Raw genomic sequence first — 19859 nt, 5'->3', positions numbered from 1 at the left:
GGATACTGGGCTGGATGGACCTTTGGTCCGACCCAGTATGGCCATTCTTATGTTCTTAAGACAAAGGATATCTTACTTCCCCTGTATAAAACTATGGTACGCCCACATCTTGAGTACTGCGTACAGATGTGGTCTCCTCACCTCAGAAAAGATATATTCGCATTAGAAAAGGTTCAGAAAAGGGCAACTAAAATGATTAAGGGTTTGGAATGGGTCCCAGATGAGGAGAGGCTAGAGAGACTGGGACTTTTCAGTCTAGAAAAGAGGAGACTGAGGGGTGATATGATAGAGGTATATAAAATCATGAATGGTGTGGAGAAAGTGAATACAGAAAAGTTATTTACTTGTTCCCATAATATAGGAACTAGAAGACACCAAATGAAATTAATGGGTAGGAAGTTCAAAACTAATAAAAGAAAGTTTTTCTTCACACAGCGCACAGTCAACCTGTGGAACTCCTTGCCAGAGGACACTGTAAAGGCCAGGACTCTAACAGAGTTTAAAAAAGAGCTCGATAAATGTTTGGAGGTTAGGTCCATAGATGGCTATTAGCAAGGGGTAAGGTATGGTGCCTCGCCTTTTGTCGAAGGCGGGAGATGGATGGCAGGAGACAAATCGCTTGATCATTGTCTTCGGTTCATCTCCTCTGGGGCACCTGGCATTGGCTACTGTCGGCAGACGGGGTACTGGGCTAGATGGACCTTTGGTCTGACCCAGTATGGCCGTTCTCATGTTCTTAATACGAGGTTAATAAAAAGAAGAAGAGAGAACTTTTATTATTACAACACCATTCGTGTTGCAAGCCTCAGGACTAGATGGAAGAGTCGCATTGTAAAACACGTGGGGAGTCTCCACCATGGGCCTAGAACTTAGTTATAAGGAGAGTAAAGGAACATTTCTAAAAAGTGCCCAGACGTCAGATCCCACTTCCCAGCCATAAAACAATAAAGGCTAACGGATCTATCTAAACTTTACCCCACTTACAGAAGATTGGAGGGAGATATTCTGTGCCTGTCTCCCTCATGGCTGGAAAGAAGCGGCAGCAACAGAGGACAGAAAAAGGGAGCAACCAAAAAGTTCAATTCTTACCTACATTCCTATAGGCCAACCCCACCTGGCTAAGGAGGTTAACCCTTTTACTCCCAGGCTGCTGGCTAACCCTCATGATCATGACATGCCTGCTTGCTTCTTTGCTGATCACTTGGGCTAGGTGGCCATGTGTTCAGCTGCAGCGTTTGCAGGCTGGGTTAAGAGGTCTCGCTAGAAGGGTATAAATCAGTAGCACCGCGTACCTCTGAAAGTGCCGGGATCTCTGTATGTACTCATGAGACTGCTTCCTTGCACAACAGCTGGGAAGCGTCACAGCCGTGCTGGCAAATCCAGGAACCCTGATGCCCACCAGTCTGCCCTCTGTCTCCCTACAGAAGGGGAGAGCGGTCAGTCTTCTCTGCAGCAGGGCAGGCTCCCGTGTGCTCGTAGGTCAGCTGGCCATGCCAGTGGTGTGGGAAAGCAGCACCGTCCCCAGCCGGCGCTGTCTGGTGAGGGCCTCGCGCTAACGTGCTACTGAGGGGGTCAGACCGCAGTGATTGTCATCAGTAACAAGCCACTTCTGTGGCCTGGTGTGATGTGCTGGGGGATATGAGAGTGGCCAGAGTGTGTGGGGCTCGTGCTGAGGGTAACCTGGTGCCCAGGTGACACCTCTGGGCTGCAGACAAAGGGGAGGTGGAGCCTGAGGGGTTTGAATTGGAACTGGGAGTTGGAAGCAGAGAGTCTGGACTGGGAGAGGGAGAGACAAAAGGAGGGAGCAAGGCCCTGGCTCTGGGGGCCCCTCAGGGCCTCCTCTCCCCAGCATGGATTGGACTGACTGTCCCTGCCTGCTGGACTGACTCTTCTGTAAGACGCTGTGTCCTGTCATCTAATAAATCTGCTGTTCTCCTGCTGAGTGAGAGTCACTCCTGCCTGCGGTCGGGTGCAGAGCATGGGGACCCCTCAACCCCATCACTCTGGTGTACTGCACCTCGAGGATGGAGCATCCAGCAGTAAGTGATGGGGGCGCAGAAGGAAGAAGGGGGGCCAGTGAGACCCAGGTGTGCTGAGGGGCAGTGAGGTGTGGTTCCCCAAGGTGGAGGGGTCCGTGGCTGAACCCGAGCAACTGCAGTCGTGGTCCTCGAGAAGGGGTGGCTCCTGAGAGTCCGTCGGAATCGGTCCCAAAGGGCGGAGGGGCCGAGGGCCTAGCCCCCAGGGCAAGTGACCTGTGAGGAGGCTGACACGCTGGATACGTTCTTCCCAGGAGAGTGTGGTCGTGGTCCTTGGGAGCAGGTGTCACACTGAAGAAGGGGTTCCTCTGGGAGTCTGCTGGAATCGGTCCCAGATGGCGGAGGGGCCTACGGCCCAACCCCAGGGAGCTTGTGACCTGCAAGGAGCCTGGCACACTGAAGGATTCTTCCAGGAATCGTGGGGTGCAGAGGGCATCGGCCTGTGAGCCTGCAACCACGCTCAGCAACTCCGCTGTGAAGCAGCAGCACCTGGAAACTGAATCGAGGTTAAAGGAGCTGGACAAGGCAGCGTGGATGTGCAATGGCAGAGCTGAGGGTTAAGGGAACTCCTGCAGAGGTGAGCCCAGATCAGGGCAGGGAACCCTGGACTGCATGAAGCTCTGAACCGAGTGGCCTGCCGCAGCTCAAGGAGAGAGAGAGTGATTCCAACCCAGCGTCTACTAGTAGCCAAGACAGATCTGCAAAGAGCTTTCCAGGCCTGGGCCGAGGAAGGTGCCTGTACAGGAAAGCAGCTTGTCCACTGGGAATGGCAAGTAACAGAGAGGAAGCCGTGCTAGTCTATACACTATCAAAACAAAAAGCAGTCAAGTAGCACTTTAAAGACTAGCAAAATAGTTTATTAGGTGAGCTTTTGTGGGACAGACCCACTTCTTCAGACCATAGCCAGACCAGAACAGACTCAATATTTAAGACACAGAGAACCAAAAACAGTAAACAAGGAGGACAAATCAGAAAAAGATAATCAAGGTGAGCAAATCAGAGAGTGGAGGGGTGGGGGGGAAGATCAAGAATTAGATTGAGCCAAGTATGCAGACGAGCTCCTACAGTGACTCAGGAAGTTCCCATCACGATTTAAACCATGTGTTAATGTGCCGAATTTGAATATAAAAGTCAGCTCGTCCACTTCTCTCTCCAAATAGGAGCGATAATGTCTCTTCAGTAACACACATACCTTGAGGTCATTGACAGAATGCCCCAGTCCATTAAAATGTTGACTAACTGGTTTGTGGATCTGGAGTGTTTTGATGTCTGTTTTGTGCCCATTGACCCTTTGTCTAAGGGAGTTAGAAGTCTGTCCAATATACAAAGCATCTGGGCATTGTTGGCACATGATGGCATATATGATGTTAGTAGAGGAGCACGAGAAAGTGCCCGTGATTCTGTGAGTAACCTGGTTAGGTCCAGTGATGGTATTTCCAGAGAAGATATGTGGACAAAGCTGGCAGTGGGCTTTGTTGCAGGGAAAGGTTCCAGGACTGGTGTTCCTGGGGTATAGACTGTGGCTGTTAGTAAGGATCCTCATGAGGTTGGGAGGTTGTCTGTGGGAGAGAACAGGCCTGTCACCCAGGGCCTTCTGGAGTGTGGCATCCTGATTAAGGATAGGTTGTAGGTCTTTAATAATTCGTTGCAGTGGTCTGAGTTGGGGGCTGTAAGTGATGACCAGTGGTGTTCTGTTCTTGGCTTTTTTGGGCCGATCTTGGAGTAGCTGGTCTCTGGGTATGCGTCTGGCCCTGTCAATTTTGGTTTTTTACTTCTCCTGGTGGGTAATTCAGGTTTATGAATATTTGGCAAAGTTCTTGTAGTTTTTGGTCTCTGTCAGTTGGATCAGAGCAAATGCGATTGTATCTCAGAGCTTGACTGTAAAGAATGGATCTAGTCACGTGTGCAGGATGGAAACTAGAAGGGTGTAGCTAAGTATAGCGATCAGTAGGTTTTCGGTACAGTGTGGTACTGATCAGGCCATCCTTGATTAGTACTGTAGCGTCCAGGAAATGTATCTCTTGCATGTTGTAATCGAGGCATAAGTTGATGGTGGGGGTGTAGATTGTTAAAGTCTCTGTGGAATTCTTCTAGAGCCTCTGTACCATGGGTCCAAATCATAAAGATGTCATCAGTGTATCTTAAGTAGAGGAGTGGTAATAGGGGACGAGAGCTGGGGAATCGTTGTTCCAGGTCAGGCATAAATATATTAGCATATTGTGGGGCCATGCAGGTGCCCAGAGCAGTTCCACTAATCTGGAGGTATAAATTGTCCCCAAAACGGAAATGATTGTGTGTGAGAACAAAGTTACAGTGGTCAGACACCAGATTGGCTGTGGTGGCATCAGGGATGGTGTTCCTGATTGCTTGTAATCCGTCTGTATGTGGAATATTAGTGTACAGAGCCTCTACATCCATTGTGGCAAGGATGGCGTTATCAGGAACTTTTCTGATGTTTTGTAATTTCCTCAGGAAGTCGGTGGTACCTCGGATATAGCTGGGAGCGTTGGTGGCATAGGGTTTGAGGGGGGAGTCCACGTAACTGGATAGTCCGGTGGTAAGGGTGCCAATACCTGAAATGATAGGGCGTCCAGGGTTTCCAGGTTTGTGGATTTTGGGAAGTAAATAAAATAATCCAGGCTGCGGTTCAGATGGTGTGTCTGAGTTAATGAGGTCCCGAGTAGCAGCAGGGAGTTCCTTCAGTAGTTGTTGTAATATCCTTTGAGACACAGTCTCAACTATGCTGAGCGCTATGCTGTCCAGAGTCTCAAAAATAACCAAGACATCATAATCAAACCAGCTGACAAGGGGGCTGCAGTTGTCATCCTGAATAAGTCAGACAATGAACAGGAGGCAGCCAAACAACTCTCCAACGCCACATTTTACAGACCTCTCTCCGCTGATCCCACTTTGGAATTCCAAGGGATATTACAACAACTACTGAAGGAACTCCCTGCTGCTACTCGGGACCTCATTAACTCAGACACACCATCTGAACCGCAGCCTGGATTATTTTATTTACTTCCCAAAATCCACAAACCTGGAAACCCTGGATGCCCTATCATTTCAGGTATTGGCACCCTTACCACCGGACTATCCAGTTACGTGGACTCCCCCCTCAAACCCTATGCCACCAACACTCCCAGCTATATCCGAGGTACCACCGACTTCCTGAGGAAATTACAAAACATCAGAAAAGTTCCTGATAACGCCATCCTTGCCACAATGGATGTAGAGGCTCTGTACACTAATATTCCACATACAGACGGATTACAAGCAATCAGGAATACCATCCCTGATGCCACCACAGCCAATCTGGTGTCTGACCTCTGTAACTTTGTTCTCACACACAATCATTTCCGTTTTGGGGACAATTTATACCTCCAGATTAGTGGAACTGCTCTGGGCACCCGCATGGCCCCACAATATGCTAATATATTTATGCCTGACCTGGAACAACAGTTCCTCAGCTCTCGTCCCCTATTACCCCTCCTCTGCTTAAGATGCATTGATGACATCTTTATGATTTGGACCCATGGTACAGAGGCTCTAGAAGAATTCCACAGAGACTTTAACAATCTACACCCCCACCATCAACTTATGCCTCGATTACAACATGCAAGAGATACATTCCTGGACGCTACAGTAATAATCAGGGATGGCCTGATCAGTACCACACTGTACCGAAAACCTACTGATCGCTATACTTAGCTACACCCTTCTAGTTTCCATCCTGCACACGTGACTAGATCCATTCTTTACAGTCAAGCTCTTAGGTACAATCGCATTTGCTCTGATCCAACTGACAGAGACCAAAAACTACAAGAACTTTACCAAATATTCATAAACCTGAATTACCCACCAGGAGAAGTAAAAAAACAAATCGACAGGGCCAGACGCATACCCAGAGACCAGCTACTCCAAGATCGGCCCAAAAAAGCCAAGAACAGAACACCACTGGTCATCACTTACAGCCCCCAACTCAGACCACTGCAACGAATTATTAAAGACCTACAACCTATTCTTAATCAGGATGCTACACTCCAGAAGGCCCTGGGTGACAGGCCTGTTCTCTCCCACAGACAACCTCCCAACCTCATGAGGATCCTTACTAACAGCCACAGTCTATACCCCAGGAACACCAGTCCTGGAACCTTTCCCTGCAACAAAGCCCACTGCCGGCTTTGTCCACATATCTTCTCTGGAAATACCATCACTGGACCTAACCAGGTTACTCACAGAATCACGGGCACTTTCTCGTGCTCCTCTACTAACATCATATGTGCCATGATGTGCCAGCGATGCCCAGGTGCTTTGTATATTGGACAGACTTCTAACTCCCTTAGACAAAGGGTCAATGGGCACAAAACAGACATCAAAACACTCCAGATCCACAAACCAGTTAGTGAACATTTTAATGGACTGGGGCATTCTGTCAGCGACCTCAAGGTATGTGTGTTACTGAAGAGACATTATCGCTCCTATTTGGAGAGAGAAGTGGACGAGCTGACTTTTATATTCAAATTCGGCACATTAACACATGGTTTAAATCGTGATGGGAACTTCCTGAGTCCCTGTAGGGGCTCATCTGCATACTTGGCTCAATCTAATTCTTGATCTTTCCCCCCAGCCCTCCACTCTCTGATTTGCTCACCTTGATTATCTTTTTCTGATTTGTCCTCCTTGTTTACTGTTTTTGGTTCTCTGTGTCTTAAATATTGAGTCTGTTCTGGTCTGGCTATGGTCTGAAGAAGTGGGTCTGTCCCACAAAAGCTCACCTAATAAACTATTTTGCTAGTCTTTAAAGTGCTACTTGACTGCTTTTTGTTTTGGTCTAGTGGTGGTACTAGCTGTCTGCCTGCGTGGGGATTATGTGGGAATCCACCTTATGAGCCAGAAATGATCCTGGAAATGGTTGTGTCATAAGGGAGCAGTGCCCCTGTGGAGCCAGAGGAGAGTGAGTTGTTGTTTGAGGGAGCATTTGAGGAAGAGAATTTCCCTGAAACTTTTCCTGAGCAGTCTGTGGGGACGGTGGAAAATGGGAGTGAGGTGTAGGAGAGTGAACAGGAAAGGTGCTTGTCTGCAGGAGCCAGAGCAGCCCTTTGCCTCGGGAGAAGTTTGTTTCAGTTCCTGATGGTCAGGACCTGCCTGAGTGTGAAGCCACTGGCTGTGCTCTGCAAGGGTCCAAAGCAGGCAGGGTAAAGGTTTCCAGGAAGTTGGTCCAAGTAAAGTGAAAGCTAGAAGGGAATTTGAGCAGCCCTGTAATGACCAAGTGGCTGGTTGTGACCAGCGTACTGGGAGTGTGGTCCTGTTCCAGGTCACTTGCCGCAGAGCACCAGGAATTCCCCGTCTCCAGATGCTGGGAACACTTGTATCCTGGTAACGAACTCCACTTCTGAGTCCATGGGCAGGCAGAAGTTGGAGGTGGAAGGACAAAGGAGCTGTGGGCCTGGTGGACCAGTAAGGGATAAACAGGGATCCCTTCATGTGGATTCTGAGTCTGGGACTCACAAAGCAACTTTCAGAAAGCAGTTTGGTTTGCAAATTTCCAGACGGGCTGGGAGGAGGAGGTCTTCCCGAGGATCAGCAATGGCCCAGCTATTGCTGGAAGCAGGCCACACCCAGAGAGATCAGATTTCCACCCCACGGGGCAAGGGAGAAGATTAGAACTTGGTGGTGCAAAGAAAGGCCTCAGCCGTTTAGCCCCAGAAGGCCGGATTCTCAAGGATGTTACACAAAGGTTGTGGTCTACCTAAGAGCAACGTAAATGTACGATGGCAGCGGGTTTGTTCTTGTTACTCACGCTGACTGCTGTAAGCAATGGGTGCTGCTGCCAGAAGCTGTGGAATTGGGCCATGTACTGAATGTTTGGAAAGAGCCATGTGATGAGTTGACATTGATGTAGAAGCATGAACTGTGTGTTGAAGGAGTTTGTAATTCTGAAATGTCACCGTTGTTCCCTGTAACTAGTCTGGCAACCTCTCACATGAGCAGGAACATTCCAAACCTATTGTGTGGCATGGAAGGGGAAACTGAGGCACACAAACATTTTGGTGGTCTGGCTAAATGCCAAGGGTGGAAAGCATTTGTACCTTCCTTTACCAGACAGTGACTGAATTCCAGACATGTGCTGGAGCAGCTGTATGGAGTGGTGGGCAGACGGGGCAGGGCCCAGACCAGAGAGGACCTGTTTGATCTGCTGGTGCTGCAGCACCTGTATAGGCTCTGCCTGCCCGACTTGAGAATGTGGCTGATGGACCGGAGGCCGTAGCAGGGAGACCAACCAACCCAAGGCAACTAAAGGAAGTTGCCCGGCTGCATCACATGAAAGGGGCCAATGCCAAGCTCCTGTTGTAGAGCCTCCCCTGCCGGATTATGACCTGGAGGTGGTACACATCGAGGGGAACACCGATGGTACAGCCAGTGCCCTATCACATGGGGAGGGTCCCGAGCTTCCCCAGGTCACCGGCTGAGTGACCTCGCTCAGTTCCTTCTGGAAGAGGGGAGAGATGTGATGGAGTGGGGGTAGGTGTGTGTGTGTCTGAGGGTGCCAGGCTCCTGCTGGGGGTAACTGAGGTGACCAGGTGACACCTCTGGGCTGCAGACAAAGGAGGGGGTGGAGCCTGAGGGGTTTGAATTGGAACTGGGAGTTAGAAGCACTGAGTCTGGGCTTGGAGAGGGAGGGACAAAGGAGTGGTCAAGGCCCTGGTTCCGGGGGGGCCCTCAGGTTCTCCTCTCCCCAAGATGGGTTGAACAGGCTGTCTCTGCCAGCTGCCCTGACACTTCTGTACGACGCTGTGTCCTGTGAGCTAATAAACCCTCTGTTCTCCTGCTGAGTGAGAGTCACTCCTGCCTGCGGGCAGGGTGCAGAGCTTGGGGAACCCTGAACCCCATCACACCCAGCTAGAAGGCTTAGCTGGCGGAAGGACGAGACGCTCTGTGGTGCAGAGCGGTGTCTCGGGGAGGGCGTTGTGTCCCAGAGGAAGCAGAGCCGCTCCCTGCACAAACCCCTGGTGTCTGCGTGATTGCAGTGCTGCATCTGTCTCTGCCTCTGGCAGCTCCCAGCCCAACCACAGCGGCCAAACTGCTAGCTTTCCCAAGTGACCGGGCTTGTCCCTAAGCCCTCCACAGGACTGGGAAATTGGCTCCTGCCAGCGCTCCTCTGAAGAGGCCTTTGTGCAACTCCCCTGGTCATGTCTGGCTAGCTCTGGAGCCGTTTGTCAGCACTGGCACCTCACCAGCCCAGCGCAGGCTTTCTCTGGCTCCCGGGGGGCTGTCGTGTACCAGCGTCGTGGGCGTGGGAATCCCATCCCCCAGCCAGGGAGGGTCCCAAAGGGCTTCGTGAATGTCAGTGAAGTGTCTCAGATCCCTGGGAAGCAGGGGGAGGGTGTTATCCCCACAGATGCACACCATGGCCCGGGGCTGGTCCAGGGAGCAAAGCGGGGACCGGGGTGGTATCAGTACTGGAGCTCCAGGGCAGTGTCCATTTCCTTTTCCCCACCCCTTTTATGCTCCCTAATGTGGCGGGACTGAGCGCTGCCGAGGGGCCGGACAAAGCATCACCTTCAGACTGGTGCATGTGGCAGGCGTGGGGCTGAGGGATGTGGAAGGGGGCTTTGGGGTGGGACCAGAGGTGAGGACTTAGGGATGCAGGAGGGTGCTCAGGTCAGTGGGGGAGCTTGTGTGGGCTGCTCCTTGCTGAGGACTGCAGGGGCCCCTTTCCCCTGCCTGGGGCACCTTGCTGCTGGTGTCAGCTGGCCACAGCTGCTTCAGAGCTTGGGGACAGCTCAGAGGAACTTGGCACCCCCAACTCTGGCTCTCAGAACTAGCCCGGGCCGTCTCCCCTGGTTCAAGGACAGTGTCAGACATGCAGCATGACCTGCCCGATGCTACTTAGCATCCAGGAAACAAAGGTGGTCTGGGTGCGAGGGGCGAGGTTTTCTGGCGCACAGCATCCATTGAGAGCAGGGGGCGCTTCTCCAGCTGCGTGTTGGGCCCTGAGGTTCTGGGGTAATTAATTCTCTGTCGCTTTGTTCAGCTCTTTAATGGAAAAGGTTTAAAGTCTTTTGTTGGGGAGGCAGGAAGACAGTGTGTTGTGTTTTCTTTTCAGCAGCACTTAATTAACACCACCACTTCCTGAGCTCTCCTAACCTCCCAGGACAGCTGGTGCCCAAGCCAAGGTCCCTTGGCTCCATAAAGTGCTTTAGGAGTCAGGCTAGTTAGACAAAGGTAGCCTTGTTAATTTCAGCTGCATTTAAAGCCCAAGGGGTGGGAAATCCCCACCTTTGCCAGATGGCAGAGGCCGGAGCTGGCAGGGAGAACTGCTCCTTCCCGGATGGTCTTGCAGATAATGGGGGTTTCGGGAAAGCGCTGGCCGGTAGGACAAGGACGGGGATGGTACAAAACTTCAAAGGAGAGAGCTGCTATTTATGGCTTCCAGCTAACCCCAGTTCAGGCTGTGACTGTGAGATCTGTCTCCTGCAGGAGGTTGGCTTTGGTCAGAGATTGGGTGAGGAACTGAGCAAGAGCCCAGCCTCTGCAGGGAGCAGGGCAGGATGCCGCAGAGTACGTTATAACCTAGGGTCAGAAAGCAACGGGCTGCTGGCCTGGACCCAGGCGCAGCATGGCGCTGCACCCTGACCCTGCAGCCTCACGCGACCGAGCTCCTCGGACCCCCAGCACAGAGTTGCTGCGTTCTGTTCTACAGCTGTTGTGCTCCCCCCGGGAGCTGGCTGCTTTTGGTTAATGGAGAAACGCCCCCACTCTGCACCACAGTGACGCTGGGGGCCCCTTGGGGTGAAAAGTGCTCTGGGAACGTGCGAGCGTTGGGTCCCAATGGCTGAGGGACTCTCTCATTGCTCCTCTCTCCTCCCCAGGAGAAGTGGTGAACACTCATGGGCCGGTGGAACCAGACAAAGACAATATCCGTCAGGAGCCCTACAGCTTGCCCCCGGGCTTCACCTGGGATGCCCTGGACCTGGGGGACCGAGGCGTGGTAAGCAGGGGGCAGGCAGGACCAGCCGTCTGGGGGGCAGGTGGCGAGCCCCTGTTGTGGGCCTAAGGAAGGAGCTAATGGAGTTGTTCTTGGGGCTATGGAGTCCACTCTCTGCCCAACGTCCCCAGCTTCCTGTGGCCAGCAGTCCGGCCTCTTTCAGTGTCCGTGTCCTCTGCGCCTTGCCAGCTCGAGCCGGCTGCATTCGCTCGGGGCTGGGTGACCCAGCAGGCCTCTGCCTAGGGTCTGACCTGCGCCTGGAGCCGTGGCAGGAGTGTCTGTTCCCAGCAATCCAGAGCCCGGATGGCACCGCACATGCGATGGGAACTAAGAGGTTACTCCTGCATTGCAGTGGGCAAAATGCAGCCTGTGGGCTGCATCCAGCCCACCCCAACCCTCTGGGCCACTGGTGTCCCGTGGTCCGGCAGGGCACCCACCCTGCTGTGGCCCCACAGCCGCTCCCAGTGGCCAGTTGCTGGAGCCAGCGTGTCTCTGCATATGTCTCTTGGTCGGGGGGCAGCAGGTCTCCATGTGATGCTCCCACCCCATTGCCCTCCTTATAGCTCCCATGGGCCCGAAACCAGCCAATGGGAGCTGCAGGGATGGTGCTTGTGGGTGTGGCGGCACGCAGAGAACTGCTGCCCACTCCATGGAGTGTGCACACAGCAGCAGCTGCTCATAGGGCCGTGGCACGGCTGCCTGGGGTGAGCGCCTCCCCACCAGAGCCTGCACCTGGCACGCCTGCCCCCGGTCACAGCCTCCCTCCCAGCATACAACCCCCCCTCCTGCACCAGACCCACTCCCAGGCCTGCCCCCCAGCTCCCATCATCGACTGTACAATCACAGAACACTGGAACTGGAAGGGACCTCGAGAGGTCATCGACTCCAGTCGCCCCTCACAGCAGCACCAGGCACCGTCTGGACCATCCCTGATGGGTGTCTGTCTAACCTGCTCTGAAACGCCTCCAGCTGTGGAGATTCCACACCCCTTCGGCCATTTACTGCACTGCTGAACCGCCCTGACAGGCGTGTGTCCAACTGCTCTGAAACGTCTCCAGCCATGGAGATTCCACACCCCCTCGGCCATTTACTGCACTGCTGAACCGCCCTGACAGGTGGGAGTTTTTCCTAATTCCAGCCTAAACCTCCCAGCTGCAGGCTAAGCCCATTGCTCCTTGTCCTGCCCTCAGAGGCCAAGAGAACAAGTTTTCTCCTCCTCCTCGTAACAACCTTTGAGGTACTTGAAAACCGCTGTCACGTCCCCTCTCGGTCGTCTCTTCTCCAGCCTAAACAAGCCCAGTTCTTTCACTCTTCCCTCACAGCTCACGTGCTCTAGACAGTTCATTATTCTTGCTGCTCTTCTCTGGACCATCTCCAATTTCTCCACATCTTTCCTGAGACGTGGTGCCCAGAACTGGGCCCAGTACTCCAGCTGAGGTCTAGTCTGCGCTGAGCAGAGCGGAAGAATGACTGGATTAGGAAAGTGCGGCCCTTGGTCACTTACAAACGGTCGGCGTGGCCCCCTGAGGAAAGCGATCTCTCCCCCAGGGAGCAGTGGGCATGTGCCAGCAATGGCAGTAGCTGGCCAGGGACTCCCCAGCTCCTGTTGCAGGGGCGTAGGCTGAGGGAAGGCCCGTTAGAGGGACGTGCGCCATGGCCGTCAGGCAGCAGCTGTCTCCTGGTGGAGGAGGTGGCCCCCAGTGGAGTCCCGGTGGCGTTAGCTTGGCCTGCTCAGGTGTCTTTTTTCCCCAGCGTATGGGACGTCGCCTTGTCGGTGCTGCTCCCCAGCTGGGGCCTGGCGAGGGGGCAGGTGTCGCCTAGCTGGCTTCGCCTCAGCCGCCTCCTCTCTCCCTCAGCTGAAGGAGCTGTACACGCTGCTGAACGAGAACTACGTGGAAGACGATGACAACATGTTCCGGTTCGACTACTCACCCGAGTTTCTTCTGTGGTGAGGAGCAGGGAGCCAGCCTGGCTCCCCTGAGTAGCTGCTGCTGCAGCTCGGTCCTGTCTCTCACCTCCTGCCCTACCACTCTCTTGCTGCCCCCATCCTGGCACATGCACTGTGGCGGGAAGGTCGGCGTCTCCAGCGTGCTCTGAGCCTGGGGAGGGCCAAACACCCCAACTCTGAGCTCGTGGTGCCTCTGACTACCTGGGGGGGGGGGCGCGGCTTGGCCTGGCCTGGCCTGTGCCCCACTGCCCTGGCACTGCCGGGTGAAGACAGGTGAGTGTTCACCTGCTCTTGGCTGACAAGGCTGAGGGGGTGTTTCTGGCGTGCCAGCTGCATGGGGCGTCACAGTGCCTCAGCCCCAGGCCCCGGTGGTCCCAGGGGAGGGCAGAGTGTCACAGATGACTCAGCAAGTTGGCGTAAATGCTGGTGATTGATCCGAGATTGGCCTGGGCCCCCGCTGCCCCCACCCGGCCAGGTTCCTCTCCCCCGGCTCCGTGCATTCCCTGCTGCTGGGAGGGGCCTGGCCAGAGACCAGCAGGGCCCTTGGCATTGTACGCCTGGGTCGCCTCTGAATGGCAGAAGTGAGTCGGGGCAGGGGTCTCCTGTCCCATGGGCTCCTGGCCCCGCCTGGAAGTCTGTGGGGCACTGAGCACCAGCCATTGGGGAACATGGGCACTCCCACGTCTCACCCTCTTACTCTCTAGGGCTGGCGTGGGATGCCTGGGCACTGAGGGAGTCTCTGGCTGTCTGCTCCCCCCCTACCTTTGGGGCCCAATGAGATGCAGACGTCGGCCCCACGGAGGACCCTGGGAGAAACTTACTGCAGCCTAGAAATGCCGGATGGAGCTGTAGAAAGTCCCGGATCTGCCTGGCTGCAGGCCAAGGCTGCAGAGCCCCATGGGGACCAGGGAAGCCCCTTGTTCTCTTCAGGGATAGCAGCACGCTCCAAACTAGCGCCTCTTGCTAGGCCTAACAGAGGCTTGTCCCTTCCCCAGGGCTTTGCGTCCCCCTGGCTGGCTGCCCCAGTGGCACTGTGGCGTCCGAGTCATTTCTAGCAAGAAGCTGGTAGGATTCATCAGCGCCATTCCAGCAACGATCCACATCTACGATTCGTACGTGTCTCGTTCTCAGTTCCCCTGCTGGGCGGTCCGAGGCTTGGGCTCTGGGTCGCAGGAGCTGCGTGGGGGCCGGCCTGGCCTGCTCCCCGGGGGCTCTGGGAGAGCTCTTATTCCAGAGGGAGAGCGGGTGGGTAAGTGCAGTGCGTGGAAGAATCATAGAGCACGAGAACTGGAAGGGACTTGAGAGGTCATCGAGTCCAGCCCCTGCCCCCTGGCAGGACCAAGCCCCATCTAGACCATCCCCGACAGGTGTCTGGGATCTAACCGGTGTCTACCTCCCTCCAGCGATGAGATTCCACAGCCTCCCTCGGTACCTGATTCCAGTGGTTAACCGCCCAGACCGCTGGGAGGTTTTTCATCATGTCCAACCTAAGTTAAACTTGCTGCAATTTAAGCCCGTTGCTCCTTGTCCCGTCCGGCTCAGGCGAGAAACAGCGAGGCCAGCCGTGTCGGTACCTCCTCAGGAGGCCAGCGGCCGCTCAGGTGCAGGAAGGGGCACTGGCGGGAACACCCGAGCTCCTCGTTCCCTGGTGTGTTCGGGGTGAGGTTCTCAAAAGCACCTAAGCAGCTGCGCCCCCCCTAGCTGCCCGAGGCTGGGCTGGTGCAGCTCAGAGGTTGGAGACACGCCTGGCCGTGTGGCTCCCAAGCACTGGCAGCTGGTGCATTGCGTGCGGTGGAGACGGGAGAGTAGTGGGTGCTGGGGAAAGCTGCCCCCGGCGTGGCCTGTGCCTGGGAGGTGCCAGCTCCCTCCTGTGGGGCGTAGGGTGACCCCGGCTGCCCCCGGCCTGCCAGGAGGCTGCACGGTTGCAGCAGCCCTGTCTGATGGGCCCTTTGCGCCACCCTCTCCAGAGAGAAGAAGATGGTGGAGATAAACTTCCTGTGCGTGCACAAGAAGCTGCGCTCGAAGCGGGTGGCCCCGGTCCTGATCCGGGAGATCACCCGGCGGGTTCACCTGGAGGGGATTTTCCAGGCTGTTTACACTGCAGGGGTTGTGCTGCCCAAACCTGTGGGGACCTGCAGGTGAGTGATGCTCCAGCAGGCAGCACTGCGCGCTAGCAGAGCCCTCGGACGTACCCGCCAGTCCCGGGGCTCCACCTCTGGGGCTGTCCTTCCGGGCGACCAGCGGGTGGCTCGGGGTGGGGGCGAGAGGGCAGCTGGGGGTGGGGGCGGGAGTGGGGCGAGGGCAGGAGAGCAGGGCAGGTCAGGGTCGGGGTGGGAGGGCAGGGCGGGGGTGGGGGCAGGAGCGGGGCGAGGGGTGGGGTGGGGGCGGCTGGCTCTCGGAAGGCAGGAAGCAATACAGTATGGAGGACTCTCCGGCACATGCGCCCCACATTGCCCTAGGTGGGTGTCTTATAGTTCCTAAGGAGCCCCCAGTGTGGACACAGCACTGGGGCTGCACAGACAGAACAACAGCGACCGTCCCTGCTCAGAGCAGGAGGCAGCTGGTGGCTAGAGACGGAGCTCCAGGAGCCGGTGCTGCAGGCGTGGGCCGTGGGCTGGGCGGTCGTGTAGGCATCTCAGCCAGGGAGGGATTGGCAGGCGGGTGAGGAGCTGGTCTGGGCGGCTTGCAGAGGCAGGTGGTGGGCTGCACTCCTCGAGGCAGGCGTGGATGGGTGGAGTGGGGCAGGCCCTGGCTGGCTGAGACAGATCCACAGATGGGCAGGAGAAGGTTGTGCCTCTGGCACTGAGCAGACCTGCGTGTGCCTGGCAGCCTTGGCACGAGCCGCCTGCCCCAGTGACCTAGGCTTGTGCTTCTGCAGGTACTGGCACCGGTCCCTCAACCCTCGGAAGCTGATCGAGGTCAAGTTTTCCCACCTGAGCAGGAACATGACTATGCAGCGCACCATGAAGCTCTACCGGCTACCGGAGGTGTGTGCTCAGAAATGGAGCAGGGTACCCGCGGGGCTCAGGCTGCTCCCGCCTGCGCTGCCTGTGCCGAAGCAAATTGCTGAGGCTGTCTCTTCCCCCCCACCGTGGGCAGCGTACCCCTTGCGCTTTGCAAGCTGCTTGGGAACGGGGCTTGCTGGCTCCCGAGGGCTGAGCCCAAGGATGAGACCGGCCCTGCCTTTAGAGTACAGCGTTGTGCAAGGGGCGGCTTTAGCAGTTATAGAGCAGGGCAATCCCCAGCAGTCTGTTCCCTGCCCTGGCTTGCTGCTCCCTTCCCGGAGCCTGCGTGTTCTGCTCCAGCGCTCGCCCAGCCTGTGGGGCGCTCACGTCTGGCTGCCCTGCTCCGAGCCACCCTAGGATGCCCTCGTTGCAATAGAAGCTGAGACCCAGACAGGGTCTGCCCAGGCACTGCTGTCTGGGGGCCGCTGAGCCGAGCCAGCCCCCTGCTCTGGGCCCGCCAGGCCAGGCGCTGTGCTCCTTGTGTGTGTGGGAGGTCCCAGGGATGCAGCTCAATTTCTTGGCTCTGGCCCCACGGTGCAGGGAACCTCCTCAGCAGGTAGGAGTGGAGCACGGGGCTTGGCCCCCTGGGGCGGGGAACCCCCCTCGGGAGGTTGGGGTGGAGCACGGGGCTCAGCCCCTCGGGAGGTCGGGCCGCACTCGGCCCCGCGGGGCGGGGAACCCCCTCGGGAGGTCGGGGTGGAGCACGGGGCTCGGCCCCTCGGGAGGTCGGGGTGGAGCACGGGGCTCGGCCCCTCGGGAGGTCGGGGTGGAGCACGGGGCTCGGCCCCTCGGGAGGTCGGGCCGCGCTCGGCCCCGCGGGGCGGGGAACCCCATCGGGAGGTCGGGGTGGAGCACGGGGCTCGGCCCCTCGGGAGGTCGGGGTGGAGCACGGGGCTCGGCCCCTCAGGAGGTCGGGCCGCGCTCGGCCCCGCGGGGCGGGGAACCCCATCGGGAGGTCAGGGTGGAGCACGGGGCTCGGCCCCTCGGGGCGGGGAACCCCGTTGGGAGGTCGGGGTGGAGCACAGTATACGGGACGCTGCCCCTGTCCACCAGCGGGTCCCAGAGCACTTGGCACCCTGAGAAGCGACCGTCGCCCTGGCTCTCCCCACGAGCAGAAGCAGCAGCGTGGGGTGCCTGTAGGCAGCTGTGTCGGGGGGTCCCTCTCATTGGCAGTCCTGGCCCTTGGGGTGTGGAATAAGGTGCTCTAGAGCCCGGGCGGACAGCTGCTCCCCATCTCCAGACTCCAAAGACGTCGGGCCTGCGGCCGATGGAGCACAGAGACGTCGCTGCTGTGCACAAGCTCCTGTCCGAGTACCTGAAGCAGTTCCACCTGACCCCGGTCATGAGCCGCGAGGAGGTGGAGCACTGGTTCTTACCTCAGGAGAACATCATCGACACCTTTGTGGTGGAGGTGAGCCCCAGGGCCTTCCCTGTCCCTTCGGAAGGCCCAGCTGGGGGTCTCGGCCCAGAGCTGTGCAAGTGTGGGAGGGCAGAGGCCAGGGCCAGGCTCATGGGCCTGCTCTCCAGGCTGGGTTATTATGATTGTCGCTGTGTTGTCTTGGCGCCAGCCTGTCCCTGTGCTGAGGTGCCTGCTTGTGGCGCGGCCCTGCCGCGCGCCCGGGCGGCCCCTCCCCAGGCCGAGGTGTCAGCCTGTAGTGCGGCCCTGCCCAGGCTGGGGCTATACTGCTGCCTGTGCTTGCAGAGCCCTGCCGGCGAGGTGACGGACTTCCTGAGCTTCTACACTCTGCCCTCCACCATCATGAACCACCCCACTCACAAGAGCCTGAAAGCCGCCTACTCCTTCTACAACGTCCACACCCGCACCCCCTTGCTGGACCTCATGAGTGACGCCCTCATCCTGGCCAAGGCGGTGAGCGGGCACGGGGCAGAGCGGCCGGGGGAGCCCAGATGTGGGCCCCTGCGGGGTTGCGGCTGAGAGGAGCATGTGCTCTGCCCAGGTGGTGATCTCCCAGGCCTCCCATCCGTCCGTTACCAGGCACCGGGGCTTGAGACAGGCCTCGGCTGTGTGCACGGGGCTGTACGAACCTGCCCTGTGGGGGACCACGAACAGCCACGTGGCCTGCTGCAGCCCAGCTGCTGGGGAGTGGTGCTGGCCGGAGAGGCCCAGAGCCGGAGAACAGGAGCACCTGAGCAGCTCTCACCCAGTGGGAGGGGGGGCGGTCTTTTACCTGGCTGTCCTGGCAGAGTGCTGGGCGGGGGGCAGAGGAGGGCAGCGCAGCCAGGGCAGTTGAGCTGATGCCCCCCGTTGTCCCGCTGCAGAAGGGGTTCGATGTGTTCAATGCACTGGATCTCATGGAGAACAAAACCTTCCTGGAGAAGCTGAAGTTTGGGATCGGGGATGGGAATCTGCAGTATTACCTGTACAATTGGAAGTGCCCCAGCATGGGGGCAGAGAAGGTGAGTACCTGAGTCGCGGCTGGGCGGGCGCCGGAGTGGTGCCCTCGCAGATATCCTGAGGCAGCTCACCGGGCGCTGACCGCCTGGAAGCCGCAACAGACGGGAGAACCGCCGGCAACGCGCTTGTTCCTGAGCCCAGCCCGGGCAGGTCCCCTGGGAATTAGCACCCGGACGTGCCACAGGCGTCGCTGGGCCCTCCGATGCCACCTGTGCGGGGAGGTTTTCGTCCATCCCAGTCGCTCCCCTGTGGCCGCGGCCGGGCGACTAGAAGTGCTGTCCCCCCAGGCTCTTTAAAGCAGGCACCCAGCAGAGCAGGACGGCACTGGCGAAGGAAGACACCTGAGACGCTGTCGCGGTGTCTCGGCCGGGCTGCCGCTCGGTGGTGCTGGAGGTGCAGTCGGAGGAAGGGAATTGTGGTTGGTTGGGGAGGTGTCAGGAGCAGTGTCTCACCTGGCTCTCCCACACGGGGACGGGGACGGGGACGGGGACGTCTGCCCCCCGTCGCGGAGCAGGGGCTGGTCTCAGCCCTGCGCTGTGCTTGCTGGGTCAGGCTTCTGCTGAGGTTCCCTGGGGGCTGTGGCGCATTGCATGGGTCTCCCAGCCTGTGTCCGCTCCAGGCCGCGGCTGGACTCCCCTGTGCGAAGCAGGTCGCTGTTGCATCCTGGCAGCGTGGGCAGTGCTGGGGAACATGCACCAGGGCCCCGAGGCGGGCTCTGAAAGGGAGATCTGTCGCGTTAGCACTCCCTAACCTCTTCCCATTGGCTCTCCCAGGTTGGACTGGTGCTGCAGTAACCAATCCCCAGAGGGGAGCGGCGACACCTCTGAGAGGCTGGGCCAGGAAGCAAAGGTTGCCTGCCAGTGGCACTTGGGGCTCCCTGGACGCGGGAGCCTCCTGCAGAGGGGCTGGGACTGAACCACCACCTGATTTTAATGATTGTATCCCGGGGCGCCAGCCCACACGCTGGGCAGCGGCCCTGGGCTCCTGTGTGTCAGTGAATTGCACCCTCCTACAGACGCGATCAAGGGAATGTAACTGCTGCAAACGAGCTCATGATTGGCAAATGCTGGAGTTAACGGGTGAATAGTAAAAGTCTATATTCTAGACACGGGAAATCGCTTTCCTCTTGCTGCCTGCCCCTGAGGACCCTTCTCCTGGCCCGTCTCTTCACAAAGTGGGTTCAGGAGGGGACCACTCTGCAGGCCGGGCTCCAATCCTGCTGAGGGTCACCGTGTGGATGAGTTTGGTGGCGGTCGCCCCTAAGGAACCTGCTGCTTGATGATGTGTGGGCAGGAGCAGTGGGGCTGGGCATAGGGGAGGGCTCCAGAGTCGTCCTGCGGTCTCCAGGGCCCCCCCATCCCTGAAGGCCCCAGTCCCTCCCACCATGCTGTGCAGCTGGGCCTGCGTGTCCGGGACCTGAGGGTGGCGACAGCCAAGGGCTGGAGAAATGACTTGCCGTCGG

The 19859-nt window shown here is 57.4% G+C and overlaps 1 protein-coding gene across 4 annotated transcripts in view; it reads left to right on the top strand.

Moving 5' to 3' along the window:
- Positions 1 to 19503, top strand: part of NMT1 (N-myristoyltransferase 1) — a 41604-nt gene extending 22101 nt beyond the window's left edge. For 2 of the 4 annotated variants that reach the window (XM_074978692.1, XM_074978693.1), the window contains 9 exons: positions 10913 to 11031; positions 12885 to 12976; positions 13972 to 14088; positions 14944 to 15114; positions 15855 to 15963; positions 17222 to 17392; positions 17684 to 17851; positions 18262 to 18399; positions 19171 to 19503. In XM_074978692.1, the coding sequence (XP_074834793.1) occupies positions 10913 to 11031; positions 12885 to 12976; positions 13972 to 14088; positions 14944 to 15114; positions 15855 to 15963; positions 17222 to 17392; positions 17684 to 17851; positions 18262 to 18399; positions 19171 to 19191 (1106 nt within the window). In that variant the 3' untranslated portion in view covers positions 19192 to 19503. Of the gene's footprint in view, positions 1 to 10912; positions 11032 to 12884; positions 12977 to 13971; positions 14089 to 14943; positions 15115 to 15854; positions 15964 to 17154; positions 17393 to 17683; positions 17852 to 18261; positions 18400 to 19170 lie in introns of those variants that run through there. The other 2 variants (XM_074978695.1, XM_074978694.1) reach the window with 2 other exon arrangements.
- Positions 19504 to 19859: the final 356 nt, after the last annotated feature.

This window comes from Carettochelys insculpta, chromosome 28 (genome assembly GCF_033958435.1).
Source record: "Carettochelys insculpta isolate YL-2023 chromosome 28, ASM3395843v1, whole genome shotgun sequence".
NCBI classification, from domain to species: Eukaryota; Metazoa; Chordata; order Testudines; family Carettochelyidae; genus Carettochelys; species Carettochelys insculpta.
This window is presented reverse-complemented; position numbering and strand designations above follow the sequence as displayed.